Source organism: Xiphophorus couchianus, chromosome 18, assembly GCF_001444195.1.
Source record: "Xiphophorus couchianus chromosome 18, X_couchianus-1.0, whole genome shotgun sequence".
Lineage (NCBI taxonomy): Eukaryota > Metazoa > Chordata > Actinopteri > Cyprinodontiformes > Poeciliidae > Xiphophorus > Xiphophorus couchianus.
In genome coordinates, this window is record NC_040245.1 from 6,811,841 (window position 1) to 6,833,744 (window position 21,904).

The 21,904-nt window shown below is 36.9% G+C and overlaps 1 protein-coding gene across 1 annotated transcript in view; it reads left to right on the top strand.

Moving 5' to 3' along the window:
- The window catches only part of cog6 (component of oligomeric golgi complex 6), a 29,040-nt gene extending 7,343 nt beyond the window's left edge, over positions 1–21,697 (top strand). Inside the window, exons 5-19 of the mRNA XM_027999215.1 lie at positions 3,102–3,213; positions 4,038–4,120; positions 4,601–4,671; positions 6,130–6,223; positions 7,478–7,606; positions 10,770–10,861; positions 11,121–11,185; positions 11,300–11,391; positions 12,483–12,600; positions 13,355–13,486; positions 13,743–13,910; positions 15,238–15,345; positions 16,493–16,546; positions 17,724–17,803; positions 21,107–21,697. Of these exons, the coding sequence (XP_027855016.1) occupies positions 3,102–3,213; positions 4,038–4,120; positions 4,601–4,671; positions 6,130–6,223; positions 7,478–7,606; positions 10,770–10,861; positions 11,121–11,185; positions 11,300–11,391; positions 12,483–12,600; positions 13,355–13,486; positions 13,743–13,910; positions 15,238–15,345; positions 16,493–16,546; positions 17,724–17,803; positions 21,107–21,254 (1,546 nt within the window). The 3' untranslated portion in view covers positions 21,255–21,697. The remainder of the gene's footprint in view (positions 1–3,101; positions 3,214–4,037; positions 4,121–4,600; positions 4,672–6,129; positions 6,224–7,477; positions 7,607–10,769; positions 10,862–11,120; positions 11,186–11,299; positions 11,392–12,482; positions 12,601–13,354; positions 13,487–13,742; positions 13,911–15,237; positions 15,346–16,492; positions 16,547–17,723; positions 17,804–21,106) is intronic.
- Positions 21,698–21,904: the final 207 nt, after the last annotated feature.

Here is a 21,904-nt window from a genome sequence, read left to right on the forward strand (position 1 = left end):
TGTTCTTGCTTGTTCTAAAAGGAAAGTTTGTCTTTGACTCTACCCTATGTTCAGGTTCTCGTTATTCTGATTTATGATATTTCCAAGTTGGTCATGTTTAGTCTTTCTTTATGTACGAAATTTAAGGCTTTTCTCAAGGCAGCTCATACAGGGTGTCCACACATCCTTAAAATGTCTTAAATTTGCATGTCAAAAATAAGGCCTTAAAATGTGTTAAATTCATTTAAAAACATGCGAGTTAGATTTTAAATATGTTAATTACAGGTCTTAAATGTTGTTGTGGCAGAACTTTTTAAATTTTTTATTTGCTTTTCTATGGGGACTTTTCTGTAAGAAAAAAGTTTTAGCCTATCGGTGACAAACTGCTATAATACCCTTGTTACCTAGGGAGCTAACTAGCTTTTTTGCATCCGTCATTGGTAAGTGCAAGTTGGCTGGATGACATCCACTTTCGCTACTAGCTCACTTCTCTTGCCGACCCGTAGGAGGCTATGTTGAAAACAACTTTTAAGGGTCCGGGTCAGCTTGATTGTAATGCAGCAACATTTGTTAAATTTATAGGTTTTTTTTCTCCTATATTTTATTCAAGGTGGTATTAAAAAGATCTTTAAAAGTCTTAAATTAGGCTTGATATTTGTATAGATACCTTGTCATAAATGTGATGCTTTAAATTTATTTATAAACATCCCAAAAAATAAGTAATGTGGAAAGGTTCAAAACAAGTACTTTTTGAAGCTCAAACAAATTGGACCATGCTGTATTTGATATGGGAACTTAATTGAGTAGTAGAATAAGTTGTTTACTTAGATATATCACTAACATGTAAACAGGTCCCATTTTAATAAACTGCATCTGACAGTGTTATTTATTTTCATTTAGAGTAACTGCATACAGTTCCTTGCAGATGTTTTCAAACCCCTTGATTTTTTTTTCATATTTTGTCATTTTAGAAACGCAGATTACAATGTTTTTCTTTGGGATTTTGTGTGACAGATAATACAAAATTGAGCATGATTTTAAAGTGAAAGGAAATGAATCTGTGGTTACAAAATTGCTCACAAATATAAACCTGAAAAAAGTGCCATTTGTTTGAATTCAATATTTTGTAAAATCACTTTTTGTAGCTCCATGTCTTTTGGTACACATCTCTCCCAACTTAGTATGTGTAGGGATTGAAATTTTTGCCCATTTTTCTTTAGCAAAATAGACCAAAGTCTGTCAGAATTTGTGAGAAATGTCACTTTATAAGTCTTGCCCTAGATTGTTCGCGAAGTTTAGGCCTGGACTTTATTTGTTCCGTTCTGCTGTTATTCTTTAATTTACATTAGATTGTACGTATCTCGGGCTGTATGTTTAATGTTTCTGTATTATTCCAGCAGGTTTTCTTCTAGTATTTCCTTCTATTAAGGTTTATGCATCCTTTAAAATTCAGTGACCTGTTTTTTTTTTTACCCATATTGAAGAAAAACAACCACACTGCATGATTCTGACTCCTCCATGTTTTATTGTTGGGTGTTTTTCAGCGTTTTTTTGTTTTTACCACACAGGTTTTTCCATGCAAAACAAAAGGTTGAAATCTACATTGTATTGAAGTATTTATTAACTAATTGATTTCTAAAGGTAGTTGATTGCACTATATTGAATACAAATGCCTGCCACACCTAAGAACATAGAATTACTGGATCCAGAGTCGCAACAGTTAGAGGTCTTACTTTATGACTCCTTGTGCAGAATGTGAAGCAAGCATGTTCACATACTTCTAATATATGCAATCGTTAATATAATTAATGACCTCATTAGCATAACAAGTTTTTTTTTTGTGCATTCAGTTGTCTGTTGTGATCCATGCTTTTTAATCCGTTTTGTTCTTTGTTTCTAAGATCTTGTAGATTAGTGGGTTTTCTTTCCGGCTTCATTCATTTTAATTCAGAATATTTTTCATTATTTAAATACGAGCTTCTTGTAATTGCAGACATTTAAGAAATCCCACAGTGAAAGCACATACATCCAAAGGCCATTTTAATTATTTGCAGGAGTATTTTATCTCTGTGAATTTTGAGGGGCGGGTGGGGAAACATTAATATTCCTCTTACACTTTTGATTGTGTTATTTTTTTTTTTTAAAGACAACTGCGAGAACATGCCAAGTTTAACGGTGTATCTATTGTCTTTGTGTGTTTGGCAGCTAAAATAGCAACACGTAAAATCACAAAGGGTGGAGGAGCCTTGGGGTCCCTCTGTGTCAGGCTTGGTGCGAGCCACAGAGGGAAAACTGAATCAGAGTTCTGGAACCGTTTTACAGTCCCCTGCTTTCAGCAGCCTGAGCTCGGGTTGTAGGTATGCGAGAATCAAAGGTTAGATAATCACCAGGTTATTCAGCTCTACCAAAATACTCCGGTGATTTACTGCTCATGGTTGGCTCTCTCTGTGAATGGATGGAAAATAAACGGGATGGTTTGGCCAGGAAGATGGGAACAGAGGGAGGACCTGCTGTTGTTCTGCCGCCCTGTGACGAGTTCCCCGTTTGACTGGGACCGTTGCCATGGTCTCTATTGTGATGAGGCACTTCCTGACATGATAGTGATCGCTGTTATTTGCTGGCAGGGGTCCAACTCTTTTCTTTAGCTCTTGGCTTTTGTCCTGCTGATCTTCCCACTCCTGTGGATGATATTTTTCACTCAGTGTCCCACCCTGATGAAAGAATGTAGGCAGCATAGGAGCATATATGGGATCTGTAGAGTCTGACTGCCATCTGCTGGAGATCCTTAAGCATTACATGTTGTTGACAGCATTCCTTTTTTATGTGCAATAAAAGCCTGGGGTGTTCCTCCAGCTTCTTCAGTTTTTTTTTTTTTTTTTGACTCAAAGAATTGAAGGATGAGAGAATACACAGATGAAACTCAATGATAGACTAAAGTGTAAACTCTTACATGTAAGTGGTAAATTCTTCATAAGAATTTGCCATGTAAGAAGAAACGTAAACCAAAATCTTAAATACATTTACTAAAATCCAAATGAAAAGAATGTGTTATATGTTGAAACATTTAAATAAAACAATAACAAATTAAGTAAATGATTTTCTCTTTCTTTTTGTCTCCGCAGCCAACGACTTGAGGTGAGAGCTCAGGTGGCTCAAGCTTTTCTCGCCAAGTTCCAGCTGTCCAACGAGGAAATGGCCACATTGCGAAGGGCTCGAGATGCACCTGTTACAGAGGTAATCTTTATCACAAAGCCCAATGAATCAGACCATGTGAGCAAAAATGATGTCCTGTACCTTGCAAAAGTGTTCACATCCCCTGAACTTTTTCATACTTTATCACATTACAATCCCAAAATGTAGCATATTTTATTTTATGTAGCAGGGCCAACTCAAAGTAGAAAATGTTCAAATGTTCCAAATGCTTCACACATGAAAATTTGAAGAGTGTGGTGTGTATTTTTATGACATGCTGTGATAATCTGCTGTTATCCCAGTGGATTTTTATTAGGGAAAAATATCTGCTGGAATAACAGTTTGATATCTTGTCGTTATGACGACAAACTGATAAGGCATTGAATCTTGGGTAGGTTCACAATTTGATTCATTTACAATTGAGCAGCCGACAGTGTGAGTATAGATCGATTATTGAAAAGACACAAAACTTCCACTCCACCCATCCAATAAAAACAACTATTCTCTAAGGACTAATGTCTAATACAATAAAATGTAACTACAGAATACATAAAACTGTAAATAAAGTAAATAAATGGGACTGGAAGACAATTTATATGTAAAGTACAACAAACAAAAACAGTTAATAAAATAAAAATAAACACTTGCAACCAAAACCGTAAACAAAATTGCCCTTCAAAATGTTAATAATCAGAATGGAAAATACCGAGCTCATTTCAATTTATCATGCAATTAGTTGCTTATTGCGATAGGCTTAAATATGTCATTACATCATTACTTCAAAGCCCTGCCTACTAAATGTATGTTCATTAAGTTCTTGATTATCTTGCTAATGAATGTGATGTGTTTGTTGCTTAATTTCTCAGGATTTCTTCAAGGTTCTCAGCCGGGTTAAGCACATCCACGAGGATGTGAAAATCCTCCTACGAACCAACCAGCAAACCGCAGGGTAAGGTTCACATCTGACTGCACAATGTCTCGCAATGTTTCACAGTCAAAGTATAGACAGGCCTAACTTTAAGGGTTGAGGTTAACTGTCTTTGAAATGTGATACTTGAAAATAGAATTTGTTGTTTGTCCAACAATAATTGGGCTCCCATTGTTTTGTAAATATGTCAGAAGCTGAAGAGTTTGGGATTCACTTGTATAATCCCAACTATAAAGCATGTAAAGAAAACTTTAAGGAAGAATTTTCAATGAATAAACAGCTTATAATATGCAGGAACAAATCTCACACTTCAACAACAGCATAAAGCAGAACTGTGCCAAGAAGGTGATTCAGTGAGGCGTGCAGTTCTGTCAGCACTCTGAGTGTCCTGGCCTTGATCCTAAGTTGCCAAAGATTAGTATTCATATCACTGTCAGTTTAACACTCTGCTACAAGTCATATGTATGTAATGTCTGTCCTTGGCATGTGTGCACGTTCTAGGTTAGAGATCATGGAGCAGATGGCAGTGTTGCAGGAGACGGCGTACGAGCAGCTTTACCGCTGGGCTCAGAGTGAGTACTGCACACGATTACCATCAGCTGCATGGTGACAACTCACTGTGGACCAACAGTATGTTCATAACTTAATCAAAAGTCAATTTCATTCCTTGGCCATTGATTTATTATTTTTTTTTATATTTCTAAAGTCTGTATTAAATATAACAAATGAAAACCTGTGCTTTATTTGCACATTGTGCCTTGCTAAACATTTTATACTCCTTTATCTTTTTTGCAATTTATGTTCCAGATTCAAACTTCTGTTTTCTGTATATGAATTTTACATGATTGATAAACACGAAGTAGAACAAAAAAAGATGAAAGCTTTGTGCCTGCTGAAGGAAATCGCTCCCACAGTATGATGCTCCCACGACTTCCAAATGACTTGTGTCTTCTGAATTGTTTAGGTGGAGAAAATGCAGCAAATAAAATTTTCCACAACTTGTCATTTTTTGGAAATTAAATCTGCACCAGATATATTGTATCGTAATTAATAATTAAAATGTTCATATTTGCAATATCACAATCTCAAAGAACTGCTTGTGCACTTTTTTTTGGTTATAATTCTATATTCTATAATAATTCTAGTGTCTTACATTCAGCTTCTTCTTGACAATTTGACCAGTTGGATGGCACTCCATTCCCTTTTATGCCCAGAACAGATATAGAGCTTAGTGACCAAGATGCTGAAGCCCAGAGAGAGTAGAGGCTTCCTGTGATGATGGGGGAAAAAATAGAAAGGAGTGTGGAAAATGTTAATAATCAGTGTTGTCAATAAAATATTTCACCAGGGCAGGACATAGAGTGCAACTATTATAACATCATTTCTTGTCTTCCTAATATCTTGCATTCCCACTGGAACTAGACTGTTTAAATCACCGAAAAACTGTTATTTATTGTTGTGCAGAAGCAAAATACAGAGAATAATTTAAGCAAAGCACCCGTGCCCCTGGGACTAGTTGTACTTCACCAGTAGAAAGGATTTAACATTAGCCGTTCTGAATATTCGAATCAATATGTCAGTGTTTTCTAGGGCTAAATTTTACACTCCTGACTGCTCAGGACTGTAGATAATGTTTTATGTGCATAGGATAGTATTTTATTTGCTTTGGAAAGGGTAGTTGTTATATGTATTTGCAAAGTACAGAAACATTTTGATAACAGTTTTATTTCCAGCATAATACTGGAGTCTCTACCGCTTTTTTACGTCTGGATAATTGTTCAGTTTGTTTTATATTGGATAATAAAACTGACTTCTTAGCAAAAGCCCACGAGAAAACCTGTTAGCAAGATGACTTGAAAGCTTTGATTTGCATGTGCTCAGGAAGGTAGCACATACTTTTGTTCACTTTTGTGATCAAAAGTATTCAGAAACTCTAAGTCTTATGTAGCTCAAGATGCCTACAATAAGAAAAATAAAATGAGAGTTCAGAAAAAAATGCATTCTGTGATTCTACTTTTTTTTTCCCCCAGATGAATGCCGGGGACTGACTCAGGAAACGTGTGATATTAGCCCAGTGTTGACTCAAGCCATGGAGGCTTTACAAGATCGACCTGTTCTTTACAAGTAAGTAAAGACACACTCACAAACCTCACAAACAGAGACATCTTTGTAAAAATAGACACTCTAATCTGTTTACTGACCTGTATGTTACACTTGGAATCTGTGATTTCTTGGATCTATGTTTATTTCACCATAAGTCTATTCTTTGGCCAGTCCTAAGTAAATTGTGAAACCTCGGGGTATTGTTGCTGCTTTGTTCCTGGATAGAACAACAAGGTTCAGTTATAAAACACCAAAGTAAGCAGCCTGAAGCAACACAAAATGTCACCATCAGCAGAGAGCAGATCCTCTAAAATTAAAAGAAAGACGTCTACAAATACAAAATGTTTAAAACTTTCACGCAAAAGGATTCATGACCGTTGAACTTTTTCACCTTGCAGCCATAAACTGCAGTGCAATTTTATTGTGATTTTATTTGATAGACCAGTGCAAAGTAGTGCGCATTTTCGAAGCAAAAGTCTTGAGATTATTGCTGCGGTTGATCTTATGTGAGCATTTTCATGTGTTTTGAATGGTCCAGTCAAAATCCAAACACAAAATCCTAGCATAAAGAGAAAATATACTCTCCGAGCTATTTGACTACAGCTGCTTTAGAAAGAATAATATGCAAAGTCTCTGTAGTTGACACAACACAAAAGACTTGCAGCTGTAAAGGCAGCTAATGGTGTTTCTACGAAGTTTGACTCAGGGGAGCTCAATATAAGTGCATATATTTTATTTTATTTTTTTTCCTTTCATGTCAGAATTATGTTCTACTTTGTGTTGATATATCACATACAATTTTAATATAATGCAATGAAATCTCACCTTGACAAAATGTGCAAAAAGTGAATACCTTTGCAGAGCACCACAGATGTAGACCTATTTAACAAGCGTTTATTTTTGTCGTGAAAGAGGTGGGTAACAGCAAAGAAAAGTTTGAAACTTCAACATATTTTCTGATGTTTTCAAGGCTAAGCCCTTGTGTCTGTGTTTTCGGATGTGCACCTGTCTCTGTGGCCACAAAGTGTCCAAGGTCGCCCTAAGGCTGAGGATGTTGAGGCTGGATCCTGTAGCCAGCTATCTTCTGTTTAGTCTGTTGCAAAGGTCCTTACCGCCGAGCCATCAACACTGCTCCAAACTCATTCTTTATGGAAAAGCAGGCCCCAACTGTTGATCTTAGGAACTGACCACAGCTTACAGTCTTCACAACACCATGGCTGCTGTCTTTTCTCATGAGGTCCGGCTGTTGAATATTGCCTCCTCTTGTTTGTTCAGGTACACCCTGGATGAGTTTGGGACCGCGCGCAGATGTGCTGTGGTGCGAGGCTTTATCGACGCCCTGACCCGCGGTGGTCCAGGGGGCACACCACGACCCATAGAGATGCATTCACATGACCCTTTGAGGTACATCTTCTGTCTTATTGAGATATCACTCCTAAAAAACACTTTGGGACAAAAATACAGAAATAATGATGACTTTTTGTGCAAAGAGAGGCTTTTCGGTTCAATAGATTTTAATTTTACTAATTGGTGTTTAAGCAGTCATATCTAGACTAAGCTTTTTTATGCTTAAACCACATAAAAATAAAATCTGTGGAAAAAACAGGTAAACAGTAAACAAGTTCAAAATCTCTTCAGTTAATGTTGCTTTCTACCATCTGTTTTCCTCCCTTTCTTTTCTGTTTGTCATCCTATACTTGGATGTTTAAAGCGACCATCACTACCTTACAAATAGAAAATCCCAGTTGTTTCCTTTATTGTGTGAATTAAAAAGTGAACAGTTCAGATTTGCAGAACAAAAATATGTGGCTGTGGGTTGTGCACAAATAATTGTATTGGTTTTTCGGTCCTATTGTAAACTTTCAAATTCAATCATATACATTCAGCCTTAATTTACTAATGTAGATATTTTTCTGATCCTCACTCTCACTTTGGATCATAGAGATATCTTTGCACCTTAAAAGTGAAAGTATATTGAACTTAATCCTGTTAAGGATGATAGATACCACTTTTCAAATAGCACAAATGTACTTATTTAAACTAGAACACATTTTTTAAGCATTTTGAATGTGCGACGGCTCCTCACTCATTTATGTATAATCAATGTGTTCTGTGTCCTTAAATAATCTCAGACTGAGCTGGAGCATCTCATCTTGGGTTCTCCTGGGATCGTACCAAGTGTTTCAGGGCTTTAACTCGCTGAAACTGATGATTCATGGCTGGGTGTATATTTAGGCTAGCTTTGAGGCTGCAGAACAAATTAGGAAAACATTAGGCGGTTGCTTGATGTTATTATATGATGGATGGGATATGAGTCATATAGTATAACAGCTAGCTTAAAGGGACAGTATCATTGAAAAACAACTTTTTTTTAGCTGTATATTAGGTTATAATGTTATTACCTCATCAAAAACATACTTGGAGTGTTGCATACATGATTCTTTCATGCACATTTGAGGAGTCCTTGAATTCATTCAGGGGTCCCTTAACACTTTCTCCCACAAAGTCCCACCTACTTCCGCAAACTCCTCCTTGGAGCTGCAGTGTCCAGCCGAGCTTCCGCCTCACTCAGCTCCTCCAGACCAGCAGCAGAAGCAAATATCAAACACCTGGTGGAAATGCAAGTTTACTGAGCTTATCATATAAACTACTTCTCAGTCAAACGTTCCTAAGGACGGTTGTAAACAGAATAGAATTGAAACAGAATTGAGAAGTTAAATTTCTTTCAAGTTATGTTTGGTTTACACAGCATTTTTTATTACAACTGAAAGTAACAGTTTCTTAATTGTGAGTGTATGACTTTATATTTTTGAGTTTTTTGACGTAAAGCACTTAAAACTGCCTTGTTTCAAAATGTGCCATACAAATAAATTTGATAGATTAATTATTCAGCCTTTTAAGCCTCTACTTGTCATTTCTCTAAAATTGACATTAAAACAATATTTGAAAGTGCTTTGATGAAATAATACATATTTACTATGTTTCTATTTTTGACAAATATGCTCTTAATGAGACAAAGTAATTGTCCTAAAACCCCTTATTTTACAGTTACAGGAAAAGTTATTGTGATAATTGATGTATAAATAAATCAGATTAAGTGCCAATCTGGTTATAGGTCATCTTGCAAAATCTTGGATTGTGCCTGTTTCCCTTTGCACCATATCTTCTCCGTCTTTTACCCTGGAGCCAAACAGGAGATTTTCTCAGAATATCAGCTCTGTGTGGAACACAAAAATCCTTTCCACTTCATTGGGGACATCAGCATTTCTCAGAACATCAAGTTCTTGTTCACTTCCTATGTACTGACACCCACAAATTCACGCCGTCTTGCCAAGTTTAAAACAGCAGTAGAGAATGTGTGAATCTTAAAACTGTGTTTTTGACTTGTTTGATGTAAAATAACAATACATTATGTACATTTCTGGGTCTGAAACAGAAAGGTGAGAAACACAAATATTGCTTCTGCCTTGAGTTGTAAATGAGCTATTCTTATCGTAAAAATGCTTGCAACACATGTATTCAAAAATAGAAACAGGAAGTGGCAGAATTTTAACAATATTTTTTTCATCACTGCATTGCTTGTGTTTATTGACACATTAGAGTTTATAGGTATCACTCTTTCTATTATGCTTCCCTGAGCCTTTATCATGAGCCTTTCATCTCCTCTGTTCCATTTGCTGAGATACTTTTCACTGTATATAGAACTACACTGTTTAAGTAAATTATGCCCATATGGTCTGTATTTCTAGCAGGAGTGTTGCTGCTTTGGACAGAAATATTTATAAAGGGCATCATCATTTCATAAGGCCTGTCATGATAACAAATTTAGCTGGATAATACATTTTCGCTGAAAATGTTGTAATAAACAATACTGTAATTTTCAGACCAGTTTCAACTAACATAATAATAATAATAGCATATTAGTACAAGTGTACACCCTCTCAAAGATAAAAACAGATCTTTAATTTCTAAAGAACATTTAACACTGGAACTGGAAAACATTTTAAGTATTCAAATAAACAAAACAACCAAAACAACAATAATCAAAACAGATTGTGAAGTCTCTGTAACCAAATTTGCATTTCAAAAAATAGTAATTATTCAGCTTAGATTAAAGGGTGCATCTCTCTGTTATTATTTTAAAAATTAAGAGGTTAAAAAAAAAAGATTATGACAGAATTTTCAGTCAAATTCTCACAAAAAAAGTAGAGCGCATTCTCTGGTGAGAACTGTATTTAATTTTAGTGCCGATTAAAAAAATATTTAAAAATTGAGTTGTGTTATTTATTTTATGCCCATTTTTAGTCTATTTAAGCATTTTTGTGCACGCTGTGAAAAAGTGCAACTTGAGTCCTATATTTAATCATAGGAAGGTTAAATATTTGTTGTTGGGGTTTTTTTTAAACGGGAATTCATCGCATAAGTGAGCTCAAGAACAACCATTACTTAAAAAGCCAACAACTCTTGTGTGTGACAACAAAAATGAAAACTTGGCTGTCCTTTCCTAGAGGTATTTCACTACTGCCTGTGTATTAGTACTGATTTATTCTTTCTTTTTTTTCTTTAGATATGTTGGGGACATGCTGGCCTGGCTGCACCAAGCAACTGCCTCAGAGAAAGAGCATCTAGAAGCTCTACTAAAACAAGTCACTCTACAAGGTATTTCAACTTTGAGGGGTCTAATATTTTATGATCTGATTTCAGGATCATGTGATGAATGTAAAGCACATGAATGTAACCAGCATTTTGTAGGTGTTTTACTAAATTATATTGAAATAGTTTATCTCAGTTACTGAAGAATAACCTCCACGAAATAAATAATTTTACTAGTGAATGCCTCTCTTACCATTGTTATAAACACATGCATTAAAGCTGTTGAAGCCTTTATTAAGTTTTTAATTCCTTCCCTTTGTATTAGATGTGGAGGAGAACATGCAGGAAGTGGTGGGGCACATCACAGAGGGGGTTTGCAGACCACTGAAAGTGAGCAACCAGTTATGTTTTAAACGCCATTTTAGTCTGAGCCGCCTGAACGCTGTGTTTTTTGTCAGGTTTTGCTCATCAGCCCAGCTGTTCTGTTATCGATCTTCTCCTCAGGTACGGATAGAACAAGTCATTGTGGCAGAGCCGGGTGCTGTCCTCCTCTACAAGCTCTCTAACCTGCTGAAGTTCTACCACCACACAATCAGGTATTTGAATTTTTGCTCCAGGAAGCAAATGAACAGTCAGATTTCTGTTTAAAAAAATAAAACAACATATTTTTTTATGATCCATTTTGTAATTTTCTCAGGTTTTTTGTAGGTTTTTTTATGGTGTGTGGCAGCTTGAACAGTTTTAGGTCTGTCTGTTGTTGCAATGTATTGTGATTGGCCAACAGAAAGTAGCGTCTAATCGTGAAGTGGAAGGAAAATGATGCAAGGTTTTCAAAGTCTTTCAAAAATTTGAAAATTGTGGTGCTGTTAGTGGAAAAACCCATCATAAAGCCAAATGAATACACAACAGAGAGGTCAGGAATAAAGCTGTGGAGAGGTTTAAAGAACGGCTATATTTTTAAATGATATCTAAAGCTTTGAACATCTCACTATGAGCTATCTAGTGCACAATTCTAAACTTTATGGTTAAAAAAATTAATTGTAGAAAGGCACAGAACCATACCAAGGCATATTTGTAGTTGCCACAGGCAGACAACTGCAAACATTTGTTATAAACATGTGAAAGAAGAAGATCTGGTCAGATAAGACCAACATTTTACTTTGCCAAACAAACCATCCCCATCTTTAGGCATGGTGGTGGCAGCTTCATCCTGTGGGAAGGCTCATTGACAGAAGGGACAATGATGTTAGTAAGCGCTGATGGGAAGTCAATGGTGCTAAATACAGAGAAAAACATTTTAGAGACTATAAAACACTTGAACACTAACGTGAAATACACAGAATTAGCATGATTTAGATCAAAGCATTTGCATGTGTTTAAATGGTCCAGTCAAATTCGAAATTCAAAATCTGACTTAAAATACACAGATCCTTGTCATTCATTCTCTGTGCGATAAACATTGGGGAAAATTGGGAATGTTTTTGTGTGTAAAAACCTTTATTTTGTTTCCACTTTACAATATTTCACTACTGTAGTTCATATATTTCTGATAAGATATCGTTGTAGACTGGCAAAATGTGCACAAAGTGAAGGACTGGGCACTGCCTGAACAGTGCCCAGTCTGCCTGTTGTGTTGTCATTAAAACAATCAGAAACTTCTAACTTTCCTGATCGAATCTTTGCTCAGCTCCATCATTGGGACCAGTGTGGCCTCCATGCTCATCACTATTGAGGAAATGCACCTCCTGAGCAAAAAGATGTTCTTCAACAGCCTGAGCCTTCATGCGAGCAGACTAATGGACAAGGTGCTGGAAGAACATGGCAATTTCATTTTCTATTTGTTCAGACTGGTATTAGAAGAAGATTGATAGGAACATATTATCCTGCGGAGAAAACAGAGGCTTTATTTTCATAAATAGAGATGATTTGCAATGTTCTTTTGTGAAAATGCTGAAATCACAGTGCAGCAGAGTTTAGCTTTGTTCCTTGTGAACATGCGTATTTCTCCTTTAGGTGTAAACTCTCAAAGTCAACAAGGCTATTTCTGCACCACTTAAGCTGGTAAACAGTTTCAGCCTCCTGGCCACAACAGCAAAATGGCGCTAGCTGCCAAGAAACGCTCTCCTTCGAACTGTTTAGTTAAATTGGCTTCCAAATGTACCATAGCACGAGCATGAGCTCCTTCATTTTCCACGGTGGCTCTGCTCTGATCAATAGCAGTTACAAGAATTATCCCTGTGGCTCAGTGTTAATCAAATTGGATGCCCTTAGGTTTTGGTGTCAATTTCAGCTAATCCCAGGAACACAACCTTTTCATAATTTGCTCTATTAGGTGGACAAAGGTGCCCTTGGTCAGTTCTGCAACCTGTGTACTGAGCCCAATGAAATCAGAACTCTCTTCATCACAAACGCTTTGTAGATTCAAACCCAGAGAATAGAAGATTTTTAGTGTAAATAAGTTTTCATGTGTTTTTATATTTTTAAAAAACTAATTTGATTGCCTTCTATCATATTTCTCCTGTATTGGTGTTATATTTTACACTCTGTGTGTATACGCAGGTGGAGCTGCCGCCTCCGGACCTTGGACCCACAGCATCCCTCAATCAGACCCTCACCCTCCTCAGGGAGGTGCTAACATCCCATGACTCGTCTGTAGTTCCTCTGGATGCTCGGCAGGCTGACTTTGCTCAGGTAAAAATGCAACTGCAAATCTCTAATTTAAGCGTTGAATTCAAATATTTTAAAACATCACTTGTTTTTGTTTATCAATATGGGACCAAAAATGCAGGATATCTTTTATGCTGTGATTACCCTAAAAGATTTTTTGGCATGAAATAGATTTGACTTTGTCAAAGCACTGACTGTTAATATTTGAAGCTCTCTTTTCATTAAAATCCAATCTATTATACGCTGTTCTTCATGTCTTGTCTTACTTTATCTGCTTTAGGTGCTTTCTTGCATTCTGGATCCTCTCCTACAGTTATGTACCGTCTCAGCCAGTAACCTTGGAACAGCTGACATGGCCACTTACATGGTCAACTCCCTGTATGTCATGAAGACTACACTAGCTCTGTTTGAGTTCACTGACAAGAGGCTTGAGATGCTCGAGTTCCAGGTATATCCTGATTGTAACCAATCATCTCTTAGTGAATAGGGCTGCACTATATATCCCAAATGTATCATCATATCAAGAGAAGAAAATAGACTTCCATAATAACTGATATCATCAGTGCAGTATTTGCCGATATTGTATGTACTGTATGTATATTCAAAATTAGGTATAAAGCTAATGTTAGCTTAAATGCTATCACTATCATGTATCATGGTGTCTTACCGTATCTTACACGGTAAGACACCATGTCTTACTGCGAGATATAAGACATGGTGGCTAACAGTTAGCCACATGCTAGCAGTTAATGTTAGCATGATGGTTAACATTAACTCAGTCCAGAACAGTCTTCTTACCCTTTGGTGCTATCTACATTTTTTCATGCAATAACTACAAGCTTCAATTTATTTTAAGATTTTATGTGACAAAACCACCCAAAGTATCATATAATTGAGAAGCAGAAGGAAGATTAAATTGAGTTTTAACTGCGAGTAATTTAATCTCAGTATTAAATTACTCATCTGTCCTGTGATGACCTTGGCTTTGGGAACAAATAGTATCATCAACACAGCCGACAGGTCAGCTCATGAAGTTGTGGAGAAGTTTAAAGTAGGTTTAGGTAATTAAAAAATTACAGAAGCTTTGAGGCTTTTGTTGTACACACGCAAATATTGCATGATAGAAGCATCCCTACTGTGATATATGGTAGTGTCAGGACTAAATTGTGTGAATTAAAAATTTTCTGTTTTATAATTATGTACCAGTTTGTGTCTTCCTGCTTGTTAAACCTCGTAGAAATTTATAAAAGATTGTGGTTTTACATGACAAAATGTGGACAGATCCAGTGGGTATAAATACTTTTGCAAAACACTTTATATGACAATGTGTTGATCCATTTTATTTGTCAAATATGTCAAGATAACAATAATTGTTGTGGTAAATCATGCCAGTCTGAAGCAACAGTAGATAACCATGAAACACAGTTATCCAGCATAATGGCTCAGCTTAAAGTCACATTGACTGTAGGCTTATTGTAAAAAAAAAGAACTATTCCTATCCCTCTGATTAAAATCCACAGCTGAAAACTTTTACTAAAAAGATTTAATTTGCCGTCTCATGAAAGTGAATGCGTCATGTATTGTTGCTCGTGCTTAAACGCGCCATCCATCCTTTTATTTTTAGCATGTCTTTTGTAATTGAGCACCACAAGAGCCTCCATACAAGTTTCAGTATCAATAGCACGGTAGTTCTTCATTAACCACAAGTGCCATTGATTCACAATGCATGGAATCAGTTTTCAAGCCTCTCTCTCCTTCTGTGTCGCATTTTTCAGATTGAGGCTCACCTTGATACGCTGATCAACGAGCAGGCGTCCTACGTGTTGACCAGAGCCGGACTAAGTTATATTTACAGCTGCGTGCAGCAGCACACTGCTGAACAGGTCTGAAACACTCACATTTTACATCCATAATGGTTCTCCTGTTTTTGTGGGTGTTTTTTTTAAATGGCATATGTCCCCTGAAGTATGGTTTGTGCTCTCTCTTTGGGCTTCAGAAGTGTTTATAGGCTTTCCTATTGCTATGGTTACCACCTGACCTGCGTCTTTGTTGGAGCATAATGGGGTTTTTATCAGATTTACAGATGAGAAAAGGAGAGAGGAAAGACAGATTGTGTCATGTTCTATTAAAATATACTGGCCTCTCCAGAAGTGTCTTGTGCAGATAAGAGCCCTGTCCTGGAGCCTTCCTCTTCTCGGTTTAGCACTTTCCATTGGGCTGAGTGAAACTCATAGTTGTGGTTTAGCTTGCGAGTCCTGCCCTTGGGTCATGTAAGGACACACCACGCCCCACTGATGCTACTGCTCGACACAGAACGGTTACAAACCATCGTTTTCCTGCAGACCTCAGCCCTACATGGGTGGCCTTCTCACTTCTTCCTTATTATTGTGTACTTTAAATGTCTTGCTCCTTGGTCTGCTGGACTAAATCTCAGGTATTAGTCACAAGCAAGAATCCATCCTAACAGTTGTTAATATTATTAAAGCATTATGTTTATTCCTTATTGTTACCCTTCATGTAACATTTTCTTTTCTGTCATACATAAATTAAAAATCGGAAATAAAGCTGTGGTGTGTTCCATTAAAAAATCCTGCAGCCTTCAGCGGAGGCTTTATGATTGTTTAAATGTCCGTAATTTTCCCGTGATTTTGAACCTTGCACTTTTTTTTATTTGCTGGATTTAATGTGGGCAATTTAGGCATTTAAGCTTGCCTAATGTAGCCGTTTTAGACTTACAGTGAAAGCTAATTGCCTTAAAAGTACCCGTTGCTGTGTACATACAGGCAGTATGTATTTGCTTTGTCTTCTTTGCATTTGTATTCAGGTGAAGGCTTCCCTTGTTCTCACATCCAAACTCACAGGTTCAGACACATAATATTTAGTCTTACTTTTATTTACATGTAGTTTCAGTTATTCTTATGAAAAATACATCTTTGCAAACATAAGTAAATGTAGTTAGTTATTGAAGTTCTAGTGATTGAGTACTGTTACTGTTAAAATGAAATCTAATATTTGCTTCTATTTTCCCAGGGTCCTCTGTCTCTCCTCCCCAGTATGGACGTCTCTTCGGTGAAAACGGCAATGGTGGGTTGGCCTATATGTACAAGTAAAGCAAATTTATCTTCATACATTGCAAAACTGAACTCTTAGAAAACTTGTCATCATTTTGTCTTGTTACAGTCTCTCGCCTGAACATATTTAATTCAGATGTTATGTGATGAACTAACCTGGTAACAACCTGCCCCTTCATACATAGGGTCTGGACACTCTACTATTTAGATATGACGATTGTTTCTTGGAGATGTAGACTTTATTGAAATTTTAAATTCTACTGGATTGCTAACGTTTTGCCATGACATATGAAATGTGGCAGTTCAAATATATGAAGCTTATGGGAATTGTGTGCACTGTAAATAATCATCGTCACTGCAAAGAGAGAAGTTCAGAGCCGAACAAGATGGCTGGTAATGCAAATATATTTGGAAGCATGGACTGAATAGCTCAGTTCACTTTCTCTGATGCCATCGCTAAACTTCAATCCTATATAGGTAAGCTACAATTCCAAAACATCACAAAAAAATTGACGTCATCGTTGAAATTTAGCCTGAGAAATCAAGCTCAATGGGAGAAATCCCAGACGAACCACAGAAGGGAGATGTTAATTGAGTGGAATTGCTTTGGAAGGCAATGGTCAGGCTAGAGAGGAACTATAAAGTTTATATTTAGTTTAAATTTTATATTTTACAATTTATAGCATTTTATATTTTATTTTTTTTATTTTTATTTTATCTACAACTACCACTCAGTGGTAGTTGTTATTGTGTCTTGTCTCTATGCTGTAACTGCGAAGTAATTTCCCTGCTGGGATGAATAAAGTACTTCTATTCTATTCTATAAAGTAGTAAAAAATTATGAAGTAGAAGAAAAATCCTTCATGTTTTTTTTAACTCTTCAATAGTGTGCCTTAAATTTTTGTTTAACCCCCTTCACTCTGATACTACTAACAAAAAATGCAGAGCAACTGTCTTCAGAAATCACCAAATTAGTATGTAGGCTCCACCAGTCTGGTGTGTAGTTGTCCACAGATTGCCTTCCATGTGTTGTATGAATGCTTTAGAACTTAGTTAAAAAAGCAAAAATAAAAAAATAAAATCAAAGGGGAACAACCTAATTAAAATACATTGCCATTTGTGATTTCGTTGGGTGTAAATACACTTGTAAGGCACTCTATACCTATAAGGTTTCTTTCATTTCCGTACAGGTCCAGTTTGATCGGTACCTATCATCACCGGACACTCTTGTGATGCCGCAGCTCAACTTCCTTCTGAGCGCAGCCATCAAGTGAGTCTGAAAGAACACACAAGATGAGCTCAAATTTTTACCGCATTACGTGAAATAAAAAGGAGAGTTTAAAAATAGAACAGGAGCTTTTACCTAATGATGGTCAACATTTGTTTTTCAGATGTAACAGAATCATTTCAGCCTTCTGAGCAAAACACTCGACTAAATGCACAGGGAGTTCGGACGCTAAATTGCTAAATCCACCAACACACTGAGCAAATATTCAGCTGGACTGCTTCTATTTGTCTCACTGATCAGAAAACGCCCATGCTTTTAGCTCAATCCAGCTGCTGCGTTTCAGGGTTCTTTTTGCGAGTTGTGCTTACGAGGAAAGCGCAGCAGGCTTGAGAAGCACTCTGTACCTCAGGTTAATGTTCTCTATTAATGGACACAGCAGAACTGATGTGCAGGACGCCATTAATTAGCTTCTGCTCCATTTCTCACACATACTCGTAGCCTGAAATCATTCGTCATCCCTGCCAAGCTCTCATGCTTCTCTGCTCACATAAATACACAAAAACACCCTGAAAAACGCTATAAATGGGGAAGTAATCTTTTTTTGGGGGGCTTCCTTTCATTTGACATTTTATGATGTTACACTTGGTGTGGTAGAAGGTGTTATAAACTCCACTGTGGTACCAGGCTCTCTGCGGGCCAATTAAAAATATGGATCCTCAAGAGCCTGAGAGGGATACAACCGTGTCCTCCAGTCCTCTCACTAGGCTCCTATGCATTTATGCAAAACTTATTTATTTATTTTTTGTTTTACTTTTCCTGAAATCTTAATTAGAGTACTTACCTAAAATAGAATAAATGCAAAAAGAAAGAAAAGCAAATGGTGATAATATGGAAGTAATCAAATAAAATTTTTATTCTATACATTTTTATTATTAATTTTACAAAACATGTGGAAATGACATCATAGTTTAGCCTAATTCCCATCTTCACACATTATGTTCTATTAAACCAATTGTCCAAAAATGTCTTTCTGCTGTGTTGAAAATTAAAAAAAGATTAAAAATTCTCTAAATCAGCATATATATATTTCAAACCTAAATGACGTTATCAGTCAATCCAGGTGGGTAATATAACCGATAGTAATAATAAATATTTAGATGCTTTTGTTTGAGCCAGTCAGCTGTGAATGTGATCTTTATCTATAGATGGCAGTGTGTACCAAACACTGTCAAGATTTGTATCAGTCCTGCCGGGATACGCACACGGAATAAAATTCTGACTGACAGTCCATTGGAAATTTATTTATCAGATGATTCTCATAATTTGTATACACACAATATTAAACTAAACTTAAATTAAAAATCGTCATCTAAATCATGCCCCAGGCCCAATTTAGTGCTTTCATCTTTCAGCGTAATTACACCTGCAATTCTTTTTGGTTTTGTCTCTAACAACCTTACACATCTAAAGACCAGATGTCTTTTCCCATTCTTCTATGTAAAGCTATTGCTAAAGTTCAGTCAGATTAGATGGAGAGTGTCTATAAACACCAGTTGTCCAGTCGCAGATTTTAAATTAGATTTGGGTCTGGACATTGTCTTTTGCCTCTAACAAATTCCTTTATTTAGTTACATTCATTTTCTGTTTACTTTCCCTGCTCTCGCTAAAGAAAAGCATTCCTTCCCACAGCACAACTCTGCCAATAGCATGAATCCAGCTGGGGATCCTGTGTTTGGACTGATGTGTTGGTTTTCCACCATACCTAATGTTATCCATGTAGATGAAATAGTTAAATTTTAGTTCCCCCTGACCAGAGCAACTTCCTACCACATGATTAGTGGGAAACTTTAACAGGAACTTCCTTTTGCTTTCAACAAAGCCTTTTTTTCTTACCAAAACGAATTACAGATTTACAGAGTGCATGACTAATAGATGCCTTCTTAACTGGGGATGTGCGGTATATTGCCACTGGCTGACATTGAAAAATTTACATATCCTTATTGGTCATGACCAATAATGTTTCCATCTTGTTGCCGTTTGTGTGGTTTTGGTATTTATTTGGGTTTGTGGCCATTGTAGTGATGCAGCCGGACTGTGGGGTGTATACCTGAATTAAGGAGCCATTGTCAGTGGTTTGGTCTTTTTTTTAGGGTGTCAAAAGGGCAGGAAAATAAGTCTAACATTGGTGACCGAGGGTGTCTGTATGTCCTTAAAAAGTTTTAAATATATGTATTTAAAATTAAGGCATTTAGGTCTTAAACTAATTTAGAAAATGTAAGTTGGCCTTAAATGCATTAATCTCAGGTCTTAAATGACCCATGACCTGCGACTACTAATGACTTACACATAAGGAGTCACTAATCTGTGGCAGTAGTCCTGCCGATTTTGTGGTGGTAGGACTATTTAATCTTGTACTTTCCACTCAGTTATTTTTTTCTTGCAGGTCTTTGCGCGCAACTAAACCTTCGTCTGGCAGAAGACTTTTTCAATACGTTCTATGACTCGAGGTTGTTGAAACTACCAGTATTTAGCTGCTAGCTTGATTTTTTGCGTCTACTATGGGCAAGTGCAAATTTATCGCTTATTGACTGAACGATGTTCGTGTTCACCACTGGCTCACTGCTGTTGCCAACCCAAGCACTGCTACATACATTCTGCGCACAAAAGCTTGGCACTGCGGGGGTTAAGACTGTAGAGATACATATGCAGTGAGTAGCACACGGCTGCTACCAAGAGCTACAAACAGATCCTGGAAATGTCACAGTTTTGCTCCCCTGAAAATGATCACTGCGGCTGCTACTGCTCGCACTGATCTAAGAGCAGCATTTGGTGCGACAAACTCTGAAGTCGGAGTTGGTGGATTTTAAACTTGGTGGTAAAGCATCAGTCATAGCTACTGAGGTATTTTAATGTAACAAAGTTACAATGGGGGAAAATACAGCAGAGAAGGATGAAAAAAAGAAAAGAAGTAGAGAATAGAACCAAAGAGAGAATAGAGAGCCACAGATGCAGCTATAAGGAATAACATTAAAAGGAGCAATCTTTAAAATGTATTAAATTTGAGTTGGTGAAACCTGTAGGATAACCGCAATAGTAATATCGGATATCAATATTGGCCCAAATTTAAATATCGGTCCATCCCTACTGTTTACAGATTCTAACCTCAGCACCTTCTTATGAATGCAAGTCCCACTTTTCAGGTTTTTAATTGTGACATAAATTTAGAAAACCACGTGTAATTTCCTCTTCACGATTAATTACATTATATCAAATTTAGAATCTTTCCACTGAGCTATGAATTGTTCATTAAGCGCAGCCTCTCAAGTGTTTTGTCTGTTTTTGCAGGGAGCAGATTTTCCGTCAGTCCACAGAGCTGGTGTGCAGAGCCTATGGAGAGGTTCACACGGCTCTGACCAGCCCGGCTAACGCCTACAAGGACCCAGAGAACCTGGTACCCAGATCACCTCAACAGGTCCAGACTTTGTTGTCTTGAGAAACCTTTATTTGCCTCGTCTGCTTCAAAGACTGCATACAAAAGAGGCATGCCATCTGTGTAGCGTAATGACCTAAATGTGAATAACAGAAACGGGATGGGTGCAGCTCCTGCAAAATCAATGACGTCAGAGAGATGTGCCTGTATATAAAGCTTTGTGTGTTTGGAATTAAAACTTCACATGCGAGTCATGCAACCATTTGTTCTGTGACTCCTTTGTCTTTTTATATCCTTTACACATTTTTGTATTTTATAATTGCAGCAAACAACAAGAGCTTTTTATATATTTGGAAAGCTGAGCTCTACTTAAAACAAATGAAAACACTCAAGTGTAAGACTTTTATTGTTTTCCACACATAGAAGCGGTTAGGAAGAATTTAACAACAATGGCAAGAAGAACTTCTGAGGCTTAACTGCAAACATAAAGTTGACTTTAACCTAAACATGTTTGCTGTGTCTTCTTCACAACTTCATGCTTTGGTTCTCTCTCTCTCTCTGATGGTATAAAGATATTGCAGTGGCCCAACTCTCAAGAAAAGATAATCAACCTCTTTTGTTGTTGATTTACTTGGCCCAAATAAAGCCCAGCCTTTATTGTTGATATAAATAGCTTCTAGATTTAGGAAGTACAGTTCATCCCTGTTATGTTT